Source organism: Ursus maritimus, unplaced genomic scaffold (genome assembly GCF_017311325.1).
Source record: "Ursus maritimus isolate PB19 unplaced genomic scaffold, ASM1731132v1 scaffold_4, whole genome shotgun sequence".
NCBI classification, from domain to species: domain Eukaryota; kingdom Metazoa; phylum Chordata; class Mammalia; order Carnivora; family Ursidae; genus Ursus; species Ursus maritimus.
In genome coordinates, this window is record NW_024426552.1 from 794,084 (window position 1) to 819,675 (window position 25,592).

General features: G+C 50.1%; 1 protein-coding gene across 12 annotated transcripts in view; it reads right to left on the reverse strand.

Annotated features, from left to right (window-relative positions):
- The window catches only part of PCBP3 (poly(rC) binding protein 3), a 273,540-nt gene that overhangs the window by 29,282 nt on the left and 218,666 nt on the right, over positions 1–25,592 (reverse strand). For all 12 annotated transcript variants that reach the window (XM_040621781.1, XM_040621792.1, XM_040621791.1 and 9 more), the window contains 2 exons: positions 2,662–2,816; positions 512–535 (listed from right to left, as the gene is read on the reverse strand). In XM_040621781.1, the coding sequence (XP_040477715.1) occupies positions 512–535; positions 2,662–2,816 (179 nt within the window). The remainder of the gene's footprint in view (positions 1–511; positions 536–2,661; positions 2,817–25,592) is intronic.

Genomic DNA, 25,592 nt, shown 5'->3' on the forward strand with positions numbered 1-25,592 from the left:
GGGCCGGGTCGGGCCGGGGGGGGGGGGGCACACCCCAAGGCCCTTGTGGGAAGACCTGGACTTGGACCACAGAGGTGCCCCCTGGACACCAGGGGGCCTGGAGACGGTGGGACGCCAGCCACAGGTAGGTGGCGCCCTGTCCCGGCTTCTGCCACAGGCTTTCGACTCCCAGATCCACCCTCTGTCCCCAAGGCACGCTTCTCTTACTTTGGAAGGGAGATACGAGCAACTCACCACCACTGGCCAGAGGGGAGACTGCTCTGGAGAATGCCAGTGAATCATGCTCACTGGAGCCTCACACCCGGGAAGGACAGGCCACAGGGCAGTGGGGCAGTGGGGGCAGGGCTGCCCTGGTGACCAGCTGGGGCCTTGTCAGGGCAGGGCCACAGGATTCCACTGGAATCCTTGGTGCGTGGTGGGATCCCTATGTGGCCCGCCACCCAGCGCAGGCCTGGTGGTCCTGTCACCTCCTCAGAGACCCCAGCAGAGGCAGAGTTCACTCAGTAGTTACCTTCCCGATGATGCTTCCAACTTCCTGTAGGAAAAGAATCACAGAAAGATGATGTCATGGAGCAGAAGGGGAGACGGGCTGTGACAGATACTGTGAGATCCATCTGCGCTGGGAGCGAGGACAGGGGATCAGGACAGTCAGGAGGGAGCATGGTCAGGCCACTTGTGCAAAGGCCCTGAGTCTGGGGGCTCCTGGGTCCCCGTCTGACCTCTGTGAGTCCCAGGCCCTGCTTCTGACAGACACACAGACGAACAGAGCTGGAGCCGCCGGCTCTCTACAAATAAGGCAGGAGGCACCACCTATGCTCTTAAGGCCTCAAGAAACACTGCAAGAAACAGATAAAACATAAACTCTCCCCCAATTTTGTGATGTTCAGGTAATCAAGCACTGCTACCGCTTTTTCACTTTTTAAAAAAGTAGAATATGCAAAGACACCCTTGAACACACCACCACGGCTCTGAAGCCTGGAGCCCATGGCGGTTTGGACACACACTCCTGCCTGGCTCAGACCCACACGGCACTATGAGCCAGCCCGCTTCTAGCCCCAAGAAGGACCCTCCAAAATCAAACTCATTTCCCTTATTATAGGGAAGTCCTCAGCAATTACAACATTCCCGGTGAAGGCCCTAAAAGCTGCTGGGTGGTGAGGAGGGCGTGTGCAGCCGGGGCCGCTGTGCAGCAAAGGGCAGCTGGGCACGGGGTAGTGAGCCCTCCAGTGGCCGCGGCGCCTCACCTCCTGGGGCAGTGTTGGTGCCTGTGGCTGCTGCTGCCCCAGGAGGTGAGGCTGAAGGCCAGACCTCACAGACCGCCCTCAGTGGTGCACTCCCAACTTCTGACAACCTTGAGCAAATGCCACTCACACTTGGGAGAAGCAAAGCCTGGTCGCCGTCTCTCCATCACAGAAAGGGATCTCTGGGTATGAGCCCTGCAGCACCCCCGGTGAGGGCGCTTCTCCTGCAAATCTGGGAGAAGTGGCACCGCAGGCACTGAGCGCAGGGCCCCCGCTGGCCCCGGGTCAGGAGACCACAAGGAAACCAGAAGTTGGGTTTCTCACGGCACAAATACAGGGCAGATGGAGGAGTCGGGATGAACCCTGTGCGGCTGGGCTGGAATTGGGGGGTAGGAACTCATGGGGTCCAGTCTATAAACATGGAAATAAATTTTATGCACGTGTGTATACACACATGTGATCGTATATACACATGCATACAACAAACATATGTGTAGATGTCCCCCACTCACAAGAGTCAGGGTTCTTTGGAGAAATGGCTGATTCCAGGATCGTGGCAGGGAGAGCACAAGGGAGCCACGAGAGTGTTTTGTGCCAAAAAGTGAGATAGCACTGGATGAATGACAGCTCGTGTCATGAGGACACAGGAGCCAGCTTGGAGGGGCTGCCGGTGGCCGAGTCAAGGGCAATACAAGCATCAAAACGAGTGATGACAGAATGGGAGTAGCCTGAATAAAACAGCAACTGAGTCCATGAGGACAGGCATGGACGCGCGGATGAATGAATGCCAAGGTCTGACAAGGGGTTCTCCCCAGTGTCCGTGGGCCCCCAGAAGCACTCTCTCACAGCAGCAGGAGAGGAACCCTGGGCGAAGGACCAAGGGCTCAGTAACGGGAAGCCCTGAAATCTGGGCCCTGATGGGAGAGCTCCTGTGACGCTCCCACCCGTGGTGAGGAAACATCGGAAAAGCCGCCTTGAGGAAGGGCAGGAACTTTCAAAGGTGAAGGGCAAAGGGGGGAGCAGGGAGGTTCCTCCAGGCTGAAGACCACCAGAGACACGTCTGGGATGTGGAAGCCTGGCCGCTCCCCGCCCCCCAACCACGCATGTCCTGTTGTGAAGGGCGGGACGGGATGACTGGTGACCTGAACAGGGCCCAAGGTGAGTGGCTAGGACACCCTGGTGTTGGTATCCTGACGTGGATGGGGCACTGCGCCCTTGTTCATAGGAAATACACACTAAGGTGTTCGGTGACGGGGCATCAGGTGGGAATCAGTCACTAAGGGTTCCAGGAGAAATGTAATTTGGAGTGGGCTGCTTTGTCAGCTTGAGACGCTCAGGGTTTACAAAGCAGAGATGCCGGCATGGGCATGCCCTCCCTTGCCTCCCAGCTGGTCTGACAAAGTGGCCTTGGGCTCCATACCTTTCCATGCATCAGCAGACGGATTGTCAGGGTCACGTTCAGGCCGCCTTCTGAGACCTTCGACTCCATCTTTCTCCCAAAATGCGGCTGGGCGTAGTGGCTCAAGGTGCCGAGGGCGCCGTGAGGAAGGACAGACGGGGCCCAGATGGTGTCACCTGGAAAGGGAAGGCATAGCTGCTGCTAGCTGAGAACACTGTCAATGGCCAACACAGGTCGGGGGTGTCCTGGCCTGCAAGGACCTTTGGCCTCTGGGGGGTGGGTTGGTGTGGGGGGAGGTTGGAAGAGGGTGCTGCCTTTACTCTTGCTACTGGTGAGGCACCAAGGCTCAGGGAGGCAAAAGCTCCTGGGAGGGCAGCCCAGTCAGCAAGAAGGCGTAGCCCTGGGATGCGCCTGGTGTGACGTACTGGGGCTCGGGGCACATGGCAGTGGGAGGCATGGGTTTGGGGAAAACCCGGCAGAGACTAACTGTGTGATGCCAAGCAGGTCGTTCAAGCCCTCTGGCCTCAGCTTCTACCTCTGTAGGGAGGGAAACAGGAATGGCTTTCTCACCTGGAGAGGGAAAGGGCTCAAGTGAGCCAAGGGGTCCTTGCGTGTGGCTAGTGTCTGTTCCACTATCATGTTAGTTGATGTTAGTTCTGTGCTTTTCTACCCTCTGGCTATGACCCCTTAGCCCTTAAAAAGGCAGGACATTATAGGTCTTTTTAATGTCCCCGGCATGCTTAGAGTTAAGATTCCCTGGTAATCCCCATTTCTTCAGTGGATCTAGTGTCTATTAACTAACTGCCAAATAGCTGAGCATCCCCCCTTACAAAGTCTTTCCAGAAGATGCCTTACATACCTGTATCACTGGTCTATGTTTATTGTATAATTTCTGCAGACAATGGGTCTAGCACTTGGCCCACCAAACAAAATTAAGGCTGTACTTTATGACTTATAGGCCAAGCACGATGACAGACAGTAGACCTGACGGACCCATGGAAGAGGGACCAAACTGTCCTGGCTGTAGCCCCTTCTGGGGAGGGTCTAGGTTCTCCTCCAGGCTGGATCCTGAGGGACAGGTCACCCCACCACGGTGTACAGGGTGGCCTCCAAGACAGGCACCAGTGAGGATTAGAAGTGAAGGTCAGGTGGGGCCAGGGCTCAGGGCACAGCAAGGGGAGAGGGTAGGACCAGGAGAGGTTCCAGAACAGACGGGGGAGGGCTGCAAAGCCAGAATCTCAGGCAAGCCCAGGCCCAGATGCGGGAGGCCCTGTGGGCGCAACAGACCTGACTCCAGGCCTGGGAAGGGATGCTTCACTCTGCAGGCAACACAGGTCATAGTGGGTGGACTGTGTGGGTGGCCTTCCCAGGAGTGCCAGCAGTCAGGGCAGCAAACGGGAGCTGGAGAGCCACCAGCTTGGGTGCATGGGGATGTCTCAGGGTGCGGGGAAGTTGCTGGGTGCCAGGATCCACAAGGGTCAGAGAGGAGGGGGAATGAGGGCGGGATGGGACACGGGGCATGAGTGACCCCCCCCGGGTGCAGAGGGTGGCCAGTCCTGGAGCGGGTGGGTAGGTAACAGGGCAGTGGTCACAGTGTCTGACAGCAGGGTGCTGCCTGGGGGACAAAGAGGGAAGGAGGCCTACTGGGGGAGATTCCAGATGACCTGGGGCCCAGGGGTTCCCAAGAGGGGAACCAGGTGGACCCTGTGGAACAGAGAATGCCACAGGCCTCCTGGAGCTGTGCATACCTGCCCAGGGGCACATCTGAGAGGTAGGTAGGGTCCTTGGGCCATGAAGGAAGGACGAGGCCTGGGGCCAACTCTGCTAGCACTCCCCACATATGACCCCATGCTTGGTCTAAGTCCCTCAAGAACAGTGAAACCTGGGCATGTCCCCTGTCTGGGGGTCTGGACACCAGCCCTTCGATGTGGCCTGTAAAGGTAAGGGAGGCTCCGTCCATATACAGGAGAGACCACAAGTTTAAAAAGCAAGATTTTCCTTTAACCTTATAGGTTTTGGGGGACAAAACTATTTCTTTTTCCTCATCAAAATATTTCTGCTGAAAAATATGCTTCAAGGAAAATACAAAAACAAAGCACAGAAACAGCACATTCTCACTATCTGCTGGTGGTTGAGGGCGTGTGCACAGATGACAGCTGCTGACACATTTCTGCATGAACAGACACGTGCGTGTGACAGCGTATCCACAGGTACCGTCAACAGCTCCAACTATTAGTCCTCATTATGGATAAGACAAGGATGCTTTTCGGGGCGCCTGGGTGGCACAGCGGTTAAGCGTCTGCCTTCGGCTCAGGGCGTGATCCCGGCGTTATGGGATCGAGCCCCACATCAGGCTCCTCTGCTGTGAGCCTGCTTCTTCCTCTCCCACTCCCCCTGCTTGTGTTCCCTCTCTCGCTGGCTGTCTCTATCTCTGTCGAATAAATAAATAAAATCTTTAAAAAAAAAAAAAAGACAAGGATGCTTTTGAACAACAAGGATTCTGGCATGAAGCTCTAAGACCTAGCAAGGGCAAGTTTTGAAGACCACCCATACTTATTAATGTGGTCTGTCTCCACTGGCCAACGTGGGAGCCTCTGGCCACTTGTGCCTATTTACATTTGAAGTAAGAAACTCGCCAGCTGCACCGAGTGCTGAACACACAGCTCCATGCGGCTGGTGGCTGCACAGGGGAAAGCGCGGCAGAGAACACTTGTCCTGGGCGCATCTCTGCAGGACAGCGCAGGGCGCGTGAACAGGTCGGCAGGTCTGGCTGGAAGACGGTGCTCCAGAGAGAGACCCCAGGCAGGAGAGGAGACACTGGAGCTCAAGTGATTGGTGTGGCACCAAATTCACCGCGCTCCTTGTGCACAGACACCCGGCGGCAAACTGAGGTACCAGCACCAACAGAGCAGATCGGGCGCTGGCTACACTGGGATGCCAGGCCTCCTGTTTAATGAGAAACATCCCCTCCTATGTGGGGGACAGCAGGGCCCTGTGGCTGTGGTTACGTAAATGTTTCCAGCCACAGCTGAGAAAGTGGGTCAGCGAGCGCCAGGGTGCTTCAGGGTCCAGGCTGTCGACTGCCATCAGTCACACAGGCCAGCGAGCTGCCACGGAGGCCGCTGCCTGCCTTCATCACGCAGCTGAGGGCAAGCGGCACAGTGCCCTCTGTAGGCTGCTGGGGACAAGGAGCAGCCCTGGGTGGTGGTGAAGGTCACCGGCAACTCAGCGCCCTTGACCTTGAAGAACCCACCCTATGCCAGCCACTGAGGGGCACTGGGCAAGTGGCCCCCCCAGGATCACAAACTTGGGTACACAGGGCATCGTCCTCTGTCGGTCCTGCTGGGCCCTGGGACACCTGCTCATCAGGGGCAGCCCCCGAGAGTGCCTGGGCCTACTCCTACCTCGGGGCCACCCCTGCAGCAGAGTCCAGGGACAGCACTTGGGGTCACACTCACCCAAAACCAAGCTGTTGGGAAATGGTCAGAAAAGATCTCTTTCTGTGACTCACTCCTCCCTACACTTGGTGTCCCAGAAGGCAGATCTCTTGCGCCAGCAGGGACCCCACCTTCTGTTCTCTGCAGTGCTGGGAACTTAATATATTTGTAGTTCACCCAGTGGGAGGGAGAGGAGACACAGGCACGGTCCCCTGCAGGGCCGGGGAGGTGCACTCGTCAGAGGAAGCCTGCCCAGGGGGCCCTGTGCCGGTACCGTCCACGGATGTGTCTTGGCTGGAACACGGCCTGCGCCCAACTCCCACGGCCAGCCACAGCCGCCATGAGCGACCACAGCACTTCTGACCCAGTCGTCCATCTGTCTCTGCACTCCTGCTTTCCAGCTTCAGGCCCACACCTGGGACTGCAAGAGCTCCCCTCTGTGGCCCCCATTGCTGTCATTAGCAAATCCCAACACACAGATGCAGAGTTAATTAATTCATCTTCTCTAGTTTTTTACTTCTTGCCTAATAAAGGTGTTTTGTTCTATAAACTTCCTCTTGACACGGGGCTTTAGCTGCATCCTACTAATTTTGATATTTGTGTTCTTTTTGACTCATTTCAAAATACCATCAAATTTCTCTTTGTTTTTTTTATTCATGGGATATTGTGAAGTATGCTACTGAATTTTCAAATACTTAAGAGATTTTCTAGATGTCTTTCTCCCGTTGATCCGTAGTTAACTCTCTGATGGTTAGAAAACGCATCTTGTGACACCTCAGGTACGTCCCATGTCCTGAGACTTGCTTCACAAGTCTCTGCTGTCTCTGCTGAGACAGACTGTGGTCTGTCCTGGTAAACGTGCACTCCTGTGTTGGGGAGGAGTCTTCTCGCAACCTAGATGGTACCACTGCCAGTCCTCTGTGGTCTTGTCAGGTCGTGGGGGCGCCGAGGAGGGCCCTGCTCCTTACACTTCAAGCTCTGTCATCAGCATCGTACCACTGCGCTGTTGCCTCCGGCTGATGGACCGATGGACTCCTTTGTCGTCGTGAAACATTCCTCATGTCTGGCCGCATCAGCTCTGAAGTTTCTTTGTTATTAATGTAGTGACCCAGCTTTTTTCTGATTGGTGTTAGTGTGGCGTATCTCCTTCCATCTTTCATCTTGAACCTATGTGTGTCTTCATATTTAAGTGAGGTTCCTGTAGGCAGCGTACGGTTGAACCTTGCCTTTTTATCTCATTCGACAATCTGCCTTTTAATTGGGGATGTTTCGACCCTGACAGTGACTGCGGACATGGTGCAGTTTGCATCTATCGTTCTACTGCTTGTTTTCTACTTTACCATCTGTTCTTCGTTCCCGTTTTATCGTTTTCTCCTCCGCCGTCTTTTGGATGAACTGCATACCTTTGATGCTTCCACTTTACCTCCTTTGTCTGCTCATTAGTTACGACCGCTGTGATCTTAGTTACGACCTTTTGTGATCTTAGGGGTTGCTCTGTGCACACCTTCGTCTCATCACAGCACAGTGTGAGGGATCTGTCACTTAGCACAGTGTGGGAGGACCTGACATGGATGCTAACCGGGCCTCTGTTTCCCCTCTTGTCCTCTGCCCTGTTGCTGTGGTGCACTTTGGTTCTCCTAGGTTATAAACCAACATTCTTATTTCTGACATGAACAGTCAGTCATCTTCTGGAGGGACATAGATGACAAGAAAACATGTCTTTCTGCTTACCCCGTCGTGCGCAGGTAGCTTTCTGCCTGCTCTTGTTTTTCTTCTACCTGAAGAACTTCCTGAAATAATTGTTGTGGTACAAGTCTGCTGGTGATGCAGTCTCTGTTTCCGTGGGTCTGAAAGGTCTGTCTCACCTTCAGTGATGAAGGGGTCTCACCTGGCACAGAACTTCAGGTCAGCAGTGCTCTCTTTGGGTCCCGGAGAGACATGGCCCCCGAACCCTCGCCCGCGCTGCTGCCCCTGACCTCTCACCCACGCTGTTGGCATGGAGAAGCCCGCTGTGTTTGTTCTCACTTCCTTTCACCATCTGTAATGTGTCCTTTTCCACAGCACATGTAAAGGATTTCCTCCTAATCACTGGCTTTGAACAACTTACTTCAGCCTGTGCCTTGTTGCAGTTGCCTCATGACTCTTGGTGCTCATTGAGCTTCTTGGATTGGCAGCCTTAGAGTTTTCACTGAATTTGAAAATCGTGGCCACCGTTTCTCAAATACACTTCTCACCTTGCCCCTCCCCCACTCCCAGGGCCCCCGAACGCATGTATGTTCGCTGTCTTAGTTGAGCGAGCTCACTGATGCTCCGTCCACTTTCTCCCGCCTTTTGCCTCTGCATCTCACCTTGATAGGTTCTGTTTCTGCTCTGCAGCTCCCATGCTCTGGCTCATCCCACCCAGTGCACGTTTCACCTCAGACATACGTGTTCACTCTAAAAACTCAATCTGGGTATTGGTCATGTCTTCCATTGTCCCCATTTAACATGCTCCACCCTTAGCTTCTTAAACATGCCGTTTACAGTTTTGATAATGATTTCGACATCCACGTCTCGCAGGTATACAATCGTCACTTCTGAGTCTAGGTCAAGGAGGTGAACACCGAGCTGGGGGAGCACAGGCCACTGCTGACCTTGGCAAGAGCTTTTTCTCTGCGGCTCACACAGCAGGTGCTCAGCGGCCCTCCGTCAGACCTGGTCTCCCTGTGCCACACCGTCAGCAAGCTGGGAACCAAGGAGACGGAAGGCTGCCTCCCAGGAGCCCGCAGACAGGGCCACCTCTTCCAGCCTGGCCACTCCCTCTGTCCTGTGTGCGGGCGCATAGCTGGGGTGCAAGGGCAGACACAGGGCCCTACGCAGTTCCGTTTGATCCGTAATGCGACAGTCCAGATCTGAAACCCCCTGGTTTCCAAGTACACGAGAGACAGAAATCCATCTCCAACTGCTTTGTGCAGCCAGTCTGCTGGACAGCTGCAGGTCATCTGGCACTGCTGACGGGAAGCCTGAAACCAACCTTAAGGGAAGGTGTGGGGTAAGGCTGGGCTGCAGGAGCAAGAACTGGGAACTGGAGGCCTCAGCATGCTCCGTTCACTCCGGCAGAGAAAGTCTGGGGACGAGGCCACAGCAAAGGCTCCTGACACACGTCTTGTGTCTCCTGCCACCAGGCAGGAACTGACAGTTCCCATCGCAATGTCCTGAGGAAGGACTCCGGCTGTTCTGGTGTGGGTCATGGGCTGAGGTCCGAGGTGCCAGGTCATATGGCCCGAGTGCCACGTGAGACCCACTGCCCTGCGTGGAACATTTCCAGAGAAAGCGGGTGCCCTGGTTGGAGCTGGTCCCACCCCCAGGCAGGGCATCACCAGCCTTCGTGTGCGCATTCACTTGTAAGAGCTCCCCGCTTTTCAAAGATCCTTGCCCTCTAATGCCAGGCTGGAGGGAATCTGGGGGATGAAGGCGAGCACCGGGAGATGTCCTCCTCCATGTCTGGGTGAAGTCTCCAGGTGCTTAAATGTTCTTCCCGCGTGAGGCTGAGGAGCACATACAGCACGTATTTGCAGCTATCTTCAAAGTACTGCCACACGCACTGTGGGGGAGACTGGGACCCGCCCAGACAGCTCACAGTTGCGAAGCCAGTGGCAGAGTGCCAGGTCTCTCAGCACCATGGCAGGGTCTGGGACTGGGCGGGGGGGGAGAAGAACGCTGGGGCTGCTGGGAGGGACACCGGGTGAGCAGATGGAGTCCTCACGCTGCCACGCTGCCTGTTGGGACTACTGGGTAGGTCCATGCTAACAATCAGATTTTCTGCTCCTTAGCTCCTGTGAAGCCAGTCTGAAGCTGGAGGGGCCCTCTGAGTTGGGCTGCTGGAAAGCCAGATGCTCAGACCCCCACATTCATAACTGGACCACATCTTTGCAGGGGAGGCATCAGGAGGGAGGTGGACGGGAGAGTCCTTACGATTCTCAAATACACCCCAGGCTCTGGGTCACTTCCTGACCCCTCGCTAGTCAAAGGAAACACAAAGCAGAAAGTGCTGGTACCTGTACTGCAGCCCAGGCAGCCTGGGGTGGGGTGGGGGGGCTCACACCGGACAAGAGCCCCCTCTCTGCCCTCTGCTGCCTGCAGCTCCTCTGAGCTTCTCTGTCAGACCCAGGATGGAACATTCAAGAAGCAAACATGCTAGGGTTATTTGCTATGCACACTTGATAACCATCACATGTCAGGTTCTGTCTACATATGTAAGATGCAGTCATTTGAATTTCACTTTAAATTCAGGATGGCTGTGAGAAGTCCACTTCCATGGGGGGGGGGGTCTGTGTAGACAGCAGAGACTGCACTCAGGAGGGCCGGTGGATGGGTGACATTACACATGACGCCAAAGGCCCAGTCACCACACAGGGGACGCTGCTGCTGAGTAAGTATTTGCAACAGGGAAGGTGCCCGAGAATGCTTGCTGAGGGCCCCTGGAGACCAGCTCTGCGGAGCCACACAGCCTGTCTGCTGCTGTCGGTGTGGGCTATGCTGGAATCCAGCGGCCGCATGTGCACTGCTGATGAGCAAGGCCATCAGGATGGCCTCCCTGTGTGGGGAGTTCTGGCCTGCTGGCCCCGGCTGGACCTGTCCTCAGTGGTTGGCTCTGCTGATGCCTTTACTTCTCAACTGGGAGGTGTGGGTACCACCTGGCCCCACTTTACAGATGGAAGGACTGATGCTTTAAGAGGTAAAAGACCTGCCCAAGGGCCTGTGATAAGGGGGGCCCTGACAGCCAGCCCCAGCATCTGTGCTCTGAACTGTGATGTCTAAAAGAGGAGCATCAGGACTTCTGCTCCTGGCAAGATGGAGCAGAGGTACCTTCCCCTAAAACCAATGAAAACCTCAGGATATTCCACACAAAGCAAGCATAGGAAGATGCTGAAATGCTGAGAGGAGCAGGCAGACTAACACACCAGTGGCCCACGGAGTGACATGGTGGCGAATTTCTGGTTTTCTTTTTGCATCTTCATCAGACTTGGGGGAGGACAGCCAGCAACCTGGAAACGCCAATGGGCATAGACCAAAAAAAGCTCCAACAAAGCCCACTGCCTCCAGCCAAAGGACCAGTAAAGAGAAAGCCCAGAAAGACTGAAAACTTGAGACAATAGTGGCTCTGCTCCAGCCGGCACCATGGAAGACACTGTTAAGCCAGTCCTACCAATGCCAGCAAAGGCCCAATGGTGGGGGTGGGGGTGCCTCACCAGGCCAAAATGACACTCTCTAATCTCACACTGGGTGTTCCCAGAGAAGGCAGAGTGGGGAGCAGGAGCCTCATCCCCACCAGGGAATAAAAAGCCACTCCACCCCATAGCGTCCGGGCTGAGGAAGTATCAGTGGAGCCCCAGAGGGGAGCCACAACTGCCCCCCCCCACAAGTAACGAGAAGTTCCTCAATCTCCAGACACCAACAGAGGCTGAGTGGGCAATCTGAACTCCTACCCCACCTCTAAGTAATGAGGCAGCACCCCTCCTTTCCTTGCTGGAACAGTATCAAAGGAAACCAGCTAAAGTAGGAGGTTTAAGTAATACTCAGATTCATAACATAATATCCAAAATGCCCAGGTTTCATATCAAGAACAAGAGAGATCTCAAACTAAATGAAAGATGATCAACAGACACCAACACTGAGATGACAGAGATGTTAGAATTATCTGACAAAAATTTCAAAGCAGCCATGATAAAAATGCTTCCATAAGCAATGAAGAATATTTTTAATCAAGTGAAAAAATATAAAGTCTCAGCAGAGAAACAGAATTTCTCACCAAAAAAACAGAAGATATAAAGAGCTAAATAGAAATTATAGTAGAGCTAAATAGAAATTATAGTACTGAAAAATACAGTAATGGAATGAAGGGGTCCAAGGAAAGAACCAGTGAACCTTAAGACAGAACAATTCTCATCTGAACAATAGAGCAAAAATAGACTTGAAAAGAAAGAGAACAGAGCCTTAGAGACTGGTGACACTGTGACAAAAGATCTAGCATTACCTTCTTAGAGTCCCAGAGGAAGAAGAGAAAGGGGTTGGAAAAGATGCAGTATACATACACAATAGGATATTACTCAGCAATAAGAAAGAGTGAAAGCTTGTCATTTGTGACAATATGGATGGACCTTGAGAGTATTATGCTAAGTGAAATAAGTCAGAGAAAAACAAATATTGTATGATTTCGCATATATATGGAATCTAAAAAACAAAACTAATAAGCAGAAATAAACTCATACATACAGGAAACAAACTGTTGGTTACCAGAGAGGGGAGGGGTTGGTGGAGAGACCAAAATAGGTAAAAGGGATTAAAAGGGACCTTCTTTCAGTTATAAAATAAGTAAGTCATGGGGATGCAAAGTATAGCATAGGGAATAGGGTCAGCAATATTGTAATAACAGCATGGTGACAGATGGTTACTAGACTTACTGTAGGGATAATTTCATAATATACAAAAATATTAAATCTAAAAAAATTAAACCTATTAATCTAATTAAATATTAAAGCCATTTTGTACACCTGAATCCAACAGGATATTGTATATGAATTACACTTCAATTTAAATATAGACTTCAAAGCACTGCAAATTATCAGAGACAGATAAGGACATTGTATAACAGTAAAAGGATCAATCCATGAGGCAGCAACAGCAATCCTAAATGTGTATGAATCAAACACCAGAGCTGTAAAACATGTGAAACAAAAACTGATCGAACTAAAAGGAAAAATACACATATCCACAATTATAGCTGAAGATTTCAATACTGTATCTCAACAACTGAAAGAACTAGGCATAAAACCAGTAGGGATATAGAACTCACACCACTGTCAATCAATAGGACCTAGCTAACAATTATAGAATGCTACATCTGGCAACAGAAGAATACACGTTCATTTCAAGCACCCACAGAATATATACTAACACCCATCTCCTTCACCATCAAACAAACTTCAACAAGTTTAAAAGAATCAAAATTATATAGCGTGTTCTTTGATCACAATGGAATCAAACTAGAAATTAGTAACAGAGGATAACAGGAAAATCTCCAAGTACTTGGAAACTAAAACAAAATGCATCCAAACAACCCTTGGGAAAAAGAGGAAATCTCAAGGGTTATTAAAAAAAAAATACATTGACCTGAATGAAAACAAAAATAAAAATACAACATACCAAAATTGTGGGACGCAACTGAAGCAGTGCCTACAGGAAAGTTTGTAGCACAAAATACATACATTGGAAAAAAGAAAGCCTCAAATCAATCATCTAAGCTCTAATTTTAAGATGTTAGAAAAAGAAGAACAAAATAAATACAAGCAAACAGAAGGAAAGAAATAAAAACAATCATTGATATTAGAAACAGAGGGGCACCTGAGTGGCTCAGTGAGTTATGGAGCCTCATATGGGCCTCCATGCTGGGCATGGAGCCTGCTTAAGATTCTCTCTCTCCCTCTCCTTCTGCCCCTCCCCCTCCCTCAAAAAATAAAGAAAGAAAGAAAATAAAGAAAAAATAAAATGAAATTAGAAACAGAAAAACTAGAGAAAATCAACAAAATCAAGAGCTGATTCTTCGAAAAGATCAATAAAATTGACAAACTAATACAAAGACTGACAAAGAAAAAAGGTTAGACAGAACATTAATGTAAGGAATGAAACAGCAGCTATCACAAAGAGCTTGCAGACATCAAAGGGATGAGGAATACTAAGAGCAACTCTACACAGATAAATTGACTTAGACAAACGGACCTATTTCTGGAAAAAGACAAACTACCCCAACTCATTCAATATGAAATAGATAATTTGAATAGCCCTACATTAGTATTATGGAAATTGAATTCATAATTCTAAAACTTAAAAAAAAAAAGTCTCCAGACCCAGATGGTTTCACTGGAGAATTCTACCAACAGTTTTAAGAAGAATTAACATCAATTCTACATAATCTCCCTCAAAAAACAGAAGAAAAAAGGACACTTTGCAATTCATTTTATGAAGCCAGTATTACCCTAAAACAAAAATCAAAGTGGACAAAAGAAAAAAAAATCCCTGCCCTTAAGAATATAGGTGCAAAAATCCTTTAAAAACATTAGCAAATAGAATTCAGCAAAATACAAGAATTATAAGCTGTGACTATTCTTCTAGTGATGCAAGGCTGGTTTACTATTTGAAAATCAATTAATGTAATCAATTATATTAATAGACTAAAGAAGAATATTTCATGATCATGTCAACACATGCAGAAAAGCATCTGACAAAAGTCAACACCCATTCATGATAAAAACTCTCAGGGAAAAAGTAGGAATAGAAGGGAATTTCCTCAACTTGATAAAGAGCTTTACAAACCCCACATCTAACATCATACTCCGGGTTGAACCCTTTCCCCTCTGAAGACAAGGAACAAGAAAAGGACATCTCCTCTCACCACTGTGATTCAACATAATGTTGGAGCTCTAGCCAGTATGACAAGGCAAGAAAAGGAAATAAAAGGCACACTGATGAAAAGGGAAGAAACAAAACTCTCTCTATTTGCAGATGACATGAAATACTTAGGTATAAACCTAACAAAACATGTGTAGGACTTACATGATGAAAACCGCAAAGTGCTTATGAAAGGAATAAAAGATCTAAATAAATGGGGATATACCATGTTCATGAACTGTGATTTATCACAGTAAAGATGTCAATTCTCTCCAAGTTGATACATAGTTTTAACATAATTCCTATCAAAATCCAGCAATAATTTCATGGATATAGATAAGATTATTGCAAAATTTATATGAAAAAGCAAAGGAACTAGAATAGCTAAAACAATTTTGACAAAGAAAAATAAAATGGAAGGAATCAGTCTCCCCAATTTTAAGACTTACTACACAGCTACTGTAATCAAGATTGTGTGGTACTGGCAGAGGGAGAGACACACAGATCAATGGAACAGAACAGAGAACCAGAAATAGACCCACACAAATATGCCCAACTGATTTTTGACAAAGACGTAAATGCAGTTCAATGCAGGAAAGATGGCTTTTTTAACAAATCGTGCTAGGGCAATTGGATGTTCATGGGCAAAAAAATAACCTTTGACCTAAATTTCATATCTTATATAAAAATTAACTTGAAATGGATTATAGACTTACATGTAAAATGTAAAGCTGTAAAACTTCTGGGGGAAAAAAGGAAATAAATTCTAAAGATCTAGGGCAAGGCGGAATTCTTGGACTGACACTAAAAGCATGCTGTTCTCAAGGAAAAACTGATAAATCAGATGTTTTAGGAGTAAAAGCCTTTGCTTTGCAAAAAACCATGTTTACAGGATGAAAAGATAAGCCATAGACTGGGAGAAAACATTTGCAAACCACACTTCGCGGTTTGACAAAGAGCTAACTTCTAAGATATATAAAGAATGATGACACTCAACAGTAAAAAACTAAGTAATCCAATTAGAAAATGGGCAAAAAATATGGTTATTTCGCCAAAGAAGATACATATGCAGATGGCAAATGAGCACGTGAGGTGCTCGATGTCACAGCCCTTGGGGAGATGCCCCTCAAAACCATATGGGACACCACTACACACCTGTGAGAACGGTTACAATGAACAACAGGGGTCACCCCAAAGGCTGGCGAGGATGCGGAGAAGCAGGTCACTCACACAGCTCATGGGAACGTAACAGGTGCAGCCAGCCCGGAAAACAGTCTCGTGGTTTCTTAAAAACTAAACATGAGTATTTATCCCAGAGAAATGAAAACTTACATCCTCACAAAAACTTGTATGTGATTTTCACAGCAGCTTTATTTATTTTAACTGTCCCAAACTAGAAGCACCTTCAATTGGTTGGTTAAATAGTCACAGGGCATGGGATGTGTGCCGCAGCGACAGGGAAAGAAGTCCTCAGCCATAAAGCAGAACAGATTACTGATGCACTCGACAACCTGGGTGAACCTCCAGAGAATCGGGCGGAGGGAAGTCAGTCAATCCCCGAAGATTACATACTGTGTGATTCCATTATGTAACAGTCTTGAAACGACAGAATTATAGGAGTGGAGAACAGATTGTTGGTCTCCAGGGTGAAGGAGGGGGTAGGAACAGAAGGGCAATGCCTGTGGCTCTGGGAGGACAACATGGGGATCCGTGTGGGGTACAAGGTTCTGCATCAACGCCAAGATCTTGGCGTTGGGGGGAACTGAGTAAAGGGTGCATGGAATCCCTCTGTTACTCCTTAAAACTGCATGTGAATCAACAGTTACCGCAAATACAAAATTTAATTTAAAAAAAAAGCAGCTGCTTTCACCGAGACTGTACCAGGCAACTCTCAATTCATGAAAGAGAAAGAGAAAGGGAGTCAAATATTTCCTCGAATAAGTCCAACAAAAGAACTATCCTGATGCTGTGATGAGACTGAAGTTATAACAAAATAAGCGTCAGAGAGCAAAAACTCACGAGCTCCTTTTGAGGGACAGCGTTTTGACGAACCCCCTGACAGAGCAGCCACCTCATTCCTTCACCACCCACTCACTCACTCTCACACTCGCTCACACCCACACCCACTCATACTCAAGCTCACCCACACACCCACCTACTCACTCTCACCTATACACTCACTCCCCCTCACACATGTGCCCGTTTACTTGTACACACCTGCTCACACACTTGCACACATGTGGGTCTTTCCCCAGTGCCCACTTCTCCAGTCTGTGGTCCTGGGCAAGCAGGAAGTATGGCAGACACGTCCCTTGAGAACCTCTAGTACCAGCTCGGCCTTGGCTGTCCTGGGAGACGGGGTCCGGCCAGAGGACGCTGTGTGCCATCACCATGCTGCATAGCTCAGGGACCTTGGTTGTGCATGGAATGTTTGGGGCACACGGAATGTACCCAACTCTGAGAACTGCACACGGCCTGTGGTGGTGATGCGACTGTGCCTCCAAACATCACAAACAAAAGGAAAAAGGACTCCCAGCCCTTCCCATGAGGGTGCAGCCCAAGGCCCACCAGTGCAGGGCCCGTTCCACGTGCCCCTGGGAGGCACAGAGACTCTGCACCAATACCCTCCAGCGCAGGGAGAAGAGTGTGTGGACCCACTGGTCTGGACACAGTGTGCTGAGGTCACGGCCTCCTTACAGTCACGCTCTGTGGTCACTGACTGGCCCCCGGCCACGGTGCTTTCACTGGAGTATGTGGAGGATATGTCTTGCTACACATCACCAGTGACCTTCCAGAACCTCAAATCAGGCCATCATCCCCTTGCTGAAACTTGTGGGCATCTCCCCATCACCCCTGTCATTCCACCCAGGCTCCTTCCCTCCCAGAGCACTGCCCCAAGGCCTCTGGTGCCAGACCCCCTGGCCCCACTGCCTGCTTTCCTGGGACAGGCCAAGTCCGTGCGCCCGCCCTCTGGGCCTTCTGCCGAGGGCGTTCCCCGCCAGGCCTCTACCTGCACCCAGTCTCTGCTGGGCTCTGTCCTCCCCCACTGGCCTGGGCCTGTCACACTGTGGGCAGAGGACCTATTTAATGTCTTCACTCCTGAGATCTAGTTGGTGGACCGTGCCAGTCCCTACTTCTCTGCCCGTGCTGATGTTCCGTCTGCCTGTTCCACTGTTACTGACAGGGTGCGATCCAGTTGTAACTATGGCTTTGTCCTCTCTGCCTTTCCATTCTGTTTTTGTTTCGAGTACTGGAGGCCCTGCTACTCAATACACGTACATTTGGGACTGATAGGTCTTTTTGGTGAATTGGTCATTGTATATTGACACGATGTCCTTCCTTACCGCTGGTGATTTTCCTCGTCCTGAGCCCACTTCATCTGATACTAATGCAGCCTTTCCAGCTGTCTTCTGATTAGTGTTCATGTGACACACGTTCTGCCCTTTACCATCTCACGTACCGACGGTGCGGTTCATGTGGGTGTCTTCTTGACTGAACATAGATTGATCTTCTTTTTTAATACATTCTGATAATCTCTCACTTTTAATTGGTCTGTTTACACAATATTTTTATATTTGTAGACTGAATAATTGTCAATCTAATGTATATAGTGTGTGCAATTTTGAAATAATTTTAGATCCATGACTGGTTGCAAAAATAACACAGAGAGTTTCTGTGTGTCCCTCACTCCCTCGCCCTTGACCTAACTGTATGTGTGCTACCAGATGGTCACTGCCATCGGTAAGTGCTAAGGACGGTATGTACCTGTGTGCGTGTGCAGGTCTGTGAAGCCTGATCCCACGTCGGGTCTCTCTAACCACTTACAAAGCGGGAGCACCACAGAGACTCCTGGTGCTCTCCCCAACCCCAACCGCAGGCAATCACTACCATTTTGTCATTCCAAGAGCGTTGTATGAATCAAATCAAACACATGCCATCTTTGGTGATGGGTTTTCTTCCGCTCAGCATGTGGACGCGCTCGAGGGTCCCGAGTTGGGCACAGCAGCGCGTGCCCTCTTCCTGCCGCGCGGCATCCGCCACGGAGCTGCATCTCGGTTTGCGTAGCCAGTCCCCTCAAGAAGGACGTCTGCGTTGCTTCCAGGTTTTATCGATTACAAATAAAGCAGCTGGGAACAATAGCGTGCACGTTTGTGTGAAGTCAGAAGTGTGACTACTGGATCGCACGTCAAGTGTCTGTCGACCCTGATAGGAAACGGACACTGTTGGCCAAAGTGGCTGCACCACTTCCCACGCCCGCCAGCAGACAGTCCAGCTGCTCTGTGTTCTCCCCTAAACCTGGAGCTGGGGGCATTTTTACTTAAGCCACTTTCACAGGCAGTAGTGATTTAATCGGTTTTCTCTCATAGCTTCATGTACTCATTTCCCATCCACTCACCCTGTTTGGAAATGTGCCCATGTAGGTCTTTTGTCCATTTTCCATCCAGGGCCCTTGCTTTCTTGCCATGGAGTCTGAAGCACTCTTGGTACATTGTGAATTCACACCCTTTGTTGGAATGTGATTTACAAAGATTTCCTCTGAGCTCCTGATTTGTCTTCCACATCCTGACAGGGTCAGTCACAGAACAAATGGTTTTAACCGTGGCAAAGGTCAATTCTCAATTTAAGTTCTAAGGATGTGACTCTTTCTCCTAAAGAGTAGTTTTATGTTTTACATTCAGATATTTGATCCATTTTGAGTTAACTATTGTATAAGCTATGATGTTTAAGTCAAGGGTTTTTGTTTTGGGTTTAATTATTTGCATATAGATATCCAATAGTTTCAATGCCATGTCTTGCAAAGAGTACCCTTTCTGTATTAAATTGCTTTATTATCATTGTCCACACCCATGTGGGTGTGCCCTGGCCCCTGGTGTGTTTCGTTTACGTCTGTGCCTATCGACCCGCCACCTCCACATCTTGATCACCATAGCATTACCATGTCCTAAAATTACTCCAACTTGATTCTTTTTCAAAATAGTCTTGGGTTAACTAGTTCCTCTGTGTTTTCATGAAAATCTTAAAATCAACTTGTTTATATCTATAAACATTCCCACTGGGACTTTGACAGGAACGACATTAAACCTACAGACCTGCCTGGGAGACATCAACATCCTTGTTATGTTGAGTGTCCCAATATGTGAACACGATGTCTGATCTGGGTCTTCTTTGATTTCCCTCATTGGCATTTTGTAGTTTTCAGTATACAGAATCCTATGCATATTTTGTTAGATCCAGAGCAAGTATCTAACTTTTTGGAGTTCCTGTAAATGGTATTGCGTTTTGAATTCAGTTTCTGATTGCTCTTTCATGGTCTGCAGGATAGTACTGGCTTTCATATGCTGACCTTGCATTCCTAACAGGTGAACCTGCTTAGTGGTTCCAGGAGTTTCTTGTACACTTAATGGGATTTTTGATGCAGGCAATCATGTCATCTGCAAATAGAAGACGGGTTTATTTCTTCCTTCCAAATCTGTCTGCCTTTCATTTCTGTTTCCTGCCGTACTGAGCGGGCTAAAACTGGCAGCACGATGTTCAACAGAGTGGCGAGAGCAGACACCCTTGTTTTGCTAATGATTTTAGGGGGAGCATTAGTCTCTCACCATTAACTATAATGTTAGTTGGTAGCTATAGCTTATCCCACTTAAAAAAAAAAGATTTTATTTATTTATCTGAAGGAGAGAGACTGCACACAAGTCGGGGGGATGGGAAGAGGGGGAAGGAGAGGGACAATCACACTCTGCACTGAGCAGGGAGCAGGGAGCCCATGTGGGGCTCAATCTCACAATCCCAAGATCATGACCTGAGCCGAAACCAAGAGTTGGACACTTAACCGACTGAGCCACCCAGGAACCCCTCGCTTACTCCATTTTGATCAGAACCAAAACTTCATTCAATCGTTCATATTGATCAAACTGGCAAAATCTGTTTATAATCAGTACTACCTAGATAAATTCTGATAAATCACATTTTCAATCATTCTTTCTTAAAAGAATATTCAAATCAACAAAATTCTAGTAAAATAAATATCGTCAGGGGTGCCCTGGGTGGCTCAGTCAGTGAAGCGTCTGCCTTCAGCTCAGGTCATGATCTTGGGGTCCTGGGATCAAATCCCACGTTGGGATCCCTGCGGGGAGCCTGCTTTTCCCTCTTCCTCTGCCCCTTGCCCCCCACTCGTGCACACACACACACACACACACACTCTCTCTCTCTCAAATAAGTAAATAAAATCTTTAAAAAAAAATACTGTCCTAGCGAGGTGCATGGCTGTAACAGCAGCAGGAGCAGTGATAGTGCCCTTATCCATGTGCTTTTACTGTGGAGACCCATCCTGTCCTCACGCTCAAGGGGCCATTCCCACCTGTTTGATGAGAAAAGCAGGAACACGAAAGTGAACAACAAGCTAGTTGTAGAGCCCATGCCCCTGACCACTGGGCAGTTTTCATGCTGGTCAAATACAAAACCCAGTGATGGTGTTAGTTTCAGACATGAAGGAAAGACCGTCAATGTTTGAAAGTGGCAGGTACTCTCCCATTTGGCATGCTTGTTTCTTCAAGAGTAAATAGATTTGGATATTAAAGTAGAAGTTTTACGGCTGTCTGTGGAATTCACAGCAGCAATCCCACTCACTCAAGAGTACTACCCCGCTCTCTCCCGACATGAGACCTCTCACCCAGAGAAGGGAGCAGAAGTCCCGCCAGCAAACCTCCAGCTGAGGCTCACGCGGCTGCAGTGAGAGCCAGGGCAGGCCGACAGCCCTGCTGTGGCCACCTTAGCGGTGCTTTACCCAGGGCTCCACCCAGGGTCTCAGCTGTCTGGCGGGAGGGGACCATGGAAGGAACCTCGAGGGACAACCACAGACTTGATTTATTGTGTTTAACAGCTCAGTGCCCCGTTAGGCTGCAGGAGGCCAGGACAGCAGAAACCGACAGAGCCTATTAGCTGCTTTATGCTCCTTGAGAGACTCACAATGCAGATTATGTCCTTGAGGCCAGGAAGGGGAGGGGAGACTTCTGTAATGTAATGCTCTTGCCAGTCACAGTTAGCATTCGGCATTCGGAAGATGTTCAGCACGTATGCAACCCTGACATCAGTGAGCATTCTACACGGCCTGCGGGCTCATCACTCAGGTGTCCAGACAGACGAACCTGATGGGGCTGGGGGGCCTGCTCACCTTGCCCCCTCGCTCTAGAGGCTGCAGTGTGTTGGCCTCGTGTCCAGAACGCTGCAAAGCTTTTCTCTTTCTAGCAATGTGTGCTCTGCATCCAGGGATGCCGAGATTTCTCAGGCTTCCCTTTCGGTCCAAGGCATAGCCTACATCAGAGTGTATCTCTTATAAATGCTCCAGTTATTTCAAATATGTACTTCAAAATTTATAACATCTTTGCTGTGGAGACAGGGCAGGACTCCTGAGACCTGTGTCTGATCCTGTCTCTGACACCCCCACCCGCCCTGCACTGACAAACTGTGTGTGAACTTGACCCTCCCTGAGGCCATGGGTAACAGAGCCCTGGCTTCTGTGTGTCCAGTGTCCACGCTCAGTCTGTCTGCACATGCTTTATCTTCCCACAGACCCTGTGGCTGTGGCGGGAAGCCTATGGCGGCAGCGACCCACGACCCACGACCAGACACTCCGTTCTCACCAGGTGCTGGGCACAGGGTGTAGGATGGGGAAGCACAGTCCTTCAGTAGCTCTCAGTTTGGAGAAGAAATTGGACTATAGGCTGGGACAGCCAGCAATCCAAAAGGTTGAAATTCAACCTGCAATCCCACCTTACCCTCCAGAGATACGTTCCAGATAGGTTAGAGATCCAAAGTTCCTCTTCTGGAAAGAAGGAAGGAAGGGAGGGCTTCTTATGGCCTCAGGGTCCAGGAGATGTGAAGAGGGAGAGGCTGGGCAATGGTCCAGTGCTTCTGCTGCAGTAGGAGGGCATGGAACGTCCCTCCTTCCTGCCCTGGCCCTGGTCAGCCTGTTCCTGGCAGACGTCTGAGACCACAGAGAGAAGCAGGCCTGGGTGAATTGGGCCCAAAGAAGCCAACAAAAGGGTAGAAACACATGTGGCCCACCTACCCGAGGGACCTGTGGACTCAGCACTCCGTAGGTGCCAGTCAAGGAACAACCCCCCTTTCCTGATGTCCTGTGACTCAGCCGCTGGACAACAGCAGGGACAGAGCTGTGCTTACTGATTCCCCTGTTCACTCACAAGGATGACAACACGACCCCGGGACCTGACCCGATCACCGAGGCGTCTGTAGTGATGTGGTGTCCCACCTGGGACATCGCAAGGAGCCAGGCATGTGGCACAGCACAGGAGCAGAGATGCCCTGTACCAGCTGGGACCTTCGGGAATGGAAGATGCTGAGTCGGGATGATCCAGGCGCTGGGATTAGTAACTTGCTTTTGTGACCTGTGCCCGCACAGCATACCTAACTATAGTTACCTCCATGGTGGGTCTGGACATCCTGAATTTTAGGGCCCCCAGTAAGTAGGTCCCCTCCAGAGCGTGCCCGGTAATACAGCGAGAGGCCAGCAAGGAGGACCGTCCACACCTTGAATGGGCACACAAAGCCCAGAATAATCTACAAATAACTTTAAGAAGGGGTAGGTGAATTTAATGGGGTGGCTACAAGCAAAAGCTAGAAAATGAATTTTTTAAAAAAAGATACCATTTACAAGAACATAAAAAAATCAGTTAGGACAAATCTAACAAAAGGTGTGTGAAATTTCTTTGTAGAAATCTGTAAAATATTACTAACAGAAATTAAAGACCCAATAGACTAAGCAGAAATTAAAGAAGACCTAATAGACTCAAACACTTAAAAATTAAGATGTTAATTCTCCCCAAACTGATTTCCAGATTTAATTCTATAGACAAGCTGGTTTCGAAATGTATGTGAAAAATTCATCAGGCCAAGAGCAGCCAAGACTTTCCCTAAGAAAAAGAACGAAGTGAAAGTCCTATTTACGAGAAAGTACTTTAGCCCGTGTGGTGGGGGCACAGGAGGAGATAAGCAGGCTGCCAGGACACAGGAGTCTGGGCACATGGACACTCAGGGAGCAGAGCGCGGTGCTCCCAACACACATGCCCAGCCGACAGCACTGGTGAGGGGAGATATGAGACCGGAGGCCCACCCCCAAATAAACTCCGGGGCCTGGGGCCCTCAATGAGAAGACCGCATAGGACACCGCCTGTACGATCGGGGGGAAGGACAGAGGCTTACGAGACATGAAGAGCTTTAGCGGGTAACACAAGGGCAACAGGATGTCAGAATCACAGTTTGTCAACTGACTGGAGAAAGGACAGTAGCCCACAACGGGGCAGAAGATCTCTGCAGCTCATGTACTCACCTGGGGCTCCCATCTGAAAAACACTTCTATGCTGCTACAGAAATGTGGGCACAGCCCAAGTGGCTAGCAACTGTGCCAGACAGCAGCGGGTGTCATCAGTGGTGAGCAAAGCGCAGACCACAGTCACAGTGCGACACCAGCCCAGCAGAAACTCCCACAACGCAACCCTGACCCTACTTCCCAGAGCTGGTGAGAGCGAGGCCGCTGGGGGCTGAGCCACTGCCCCCACAATTCACAGACGGCACACTCAGCGGGGAAGCTCGTCCCACCCGGGACGGGCGCCACGTGCCTCTGGTCAGCTAGAAATTCGAATATTCTGATCAAATATTAACAAATAGGATCAGCAACATAAGAAGACTAATAATACACAATACCCAGATGAGGTTTATTCTTGGAATGTATGTAACTCAATAGCAGGAATTCTGTTGAGAACATAAATCCAACGAGGAACTCCATAACCACACAAACAATAACAAACAGTGCCTAACACTGACGGGTGTCTCCGGGGGCAAGAGTGCAGGTACAGTCCTCCCCACAGCCCTGCAAGGAAGGTGCATCTCTAGGCTGGGCGGTGGCGGCGGGGGGCCGGGGGGGTTGTCAAGGGAGGAGCCTGCAGCTCACAGCTGGGAAGTGGGAAACAGAGCCCAAGGGCGCCCAGCTCTGCAGGTGCTGCTTCTCCGCAGGTGCGGAAAGGCCGTCAATAAGGCTCCACATGCCACGACAAGGGGAAGTAGGGACAGAAGAAACACCTCCGGTCAGGTAAAGATCATTTACCCCCCCCACAATTCAAATCTGTGTCCTCATGACCATTTTTTACTGGGGAAGAGGCAGGGCATGGAGCTCCTAATGCCAGCTTTTATTATACCAAAGTGGTAACTTACACCAAGAAGCCTGAGAATCTGGAAAGAATTTTAGATAAATACAACAAAAGAAAGGGTACGTCAAGGACCATCCTCTCCTGTCACGTCTGAGGCTCTGAGGACTGGAGACGGTCCTACACATCGCTGTCTCCCACAGAATCCCAATGTGAGGAGAGGTCACTGTGGGGCCCCAGAGGGTCTGTCGGGGTGGCGGCTGCCCCTCATCCTTCTGAGCCTGGTTAGGGTCAGGGACACTTTGCTCACGCTGAAGCCCTGCCCTGGGATGCAGGGGTGAGGCAGACTGGCTGGCAGGGAGGGCAGAGGAGGCACCCACAAAGGGCACAGGAACAAAACCCCGAGGAGAAGCTCAGAGCCCCCTCTGCAGCCTTGGCCCTCAGGCCCCACGGAGAGGAGGGTCTTCTTACCTGAGGGGGCCCTGAGTGCAGGAGGGGCAAGCAGGCAGCCCAGGCCAGTCTCGGGCACCTGCTCTGCCAAGAGTCATCCAGAGGCCCCTTCCTCAGCAGGTGTCTTCGTGGGACACACAGGTGAAGGGTTCCCTTTATCGTGAGGGCTGGCTGCTCCATCCTAAGAGGACTGAGGGTCACCTCAGCCTCTAGAATATGAGAGCTCATGGGCACAGACCAGCCGTATGGTATGCAGATGCGATGCAGAGGCCAGAGGCAGCAAGTGGCTTGCCCTCGGTCACAGGTGTGCAGCAGGAGGGCCTGGGGCCTGGTGGACCAGCCTCGCCACCTCAGGGCCCAGAATCATGCAGCCAAATGATGGCTGTCCCCGGCCCAGCGGTCCTTGTGTAGCTGCCTGTGCAACAGGGAGCGAGTCTGTGGGGCCTGGGTGGGCCCACTCTCCTCTGCGCTAGCCCCA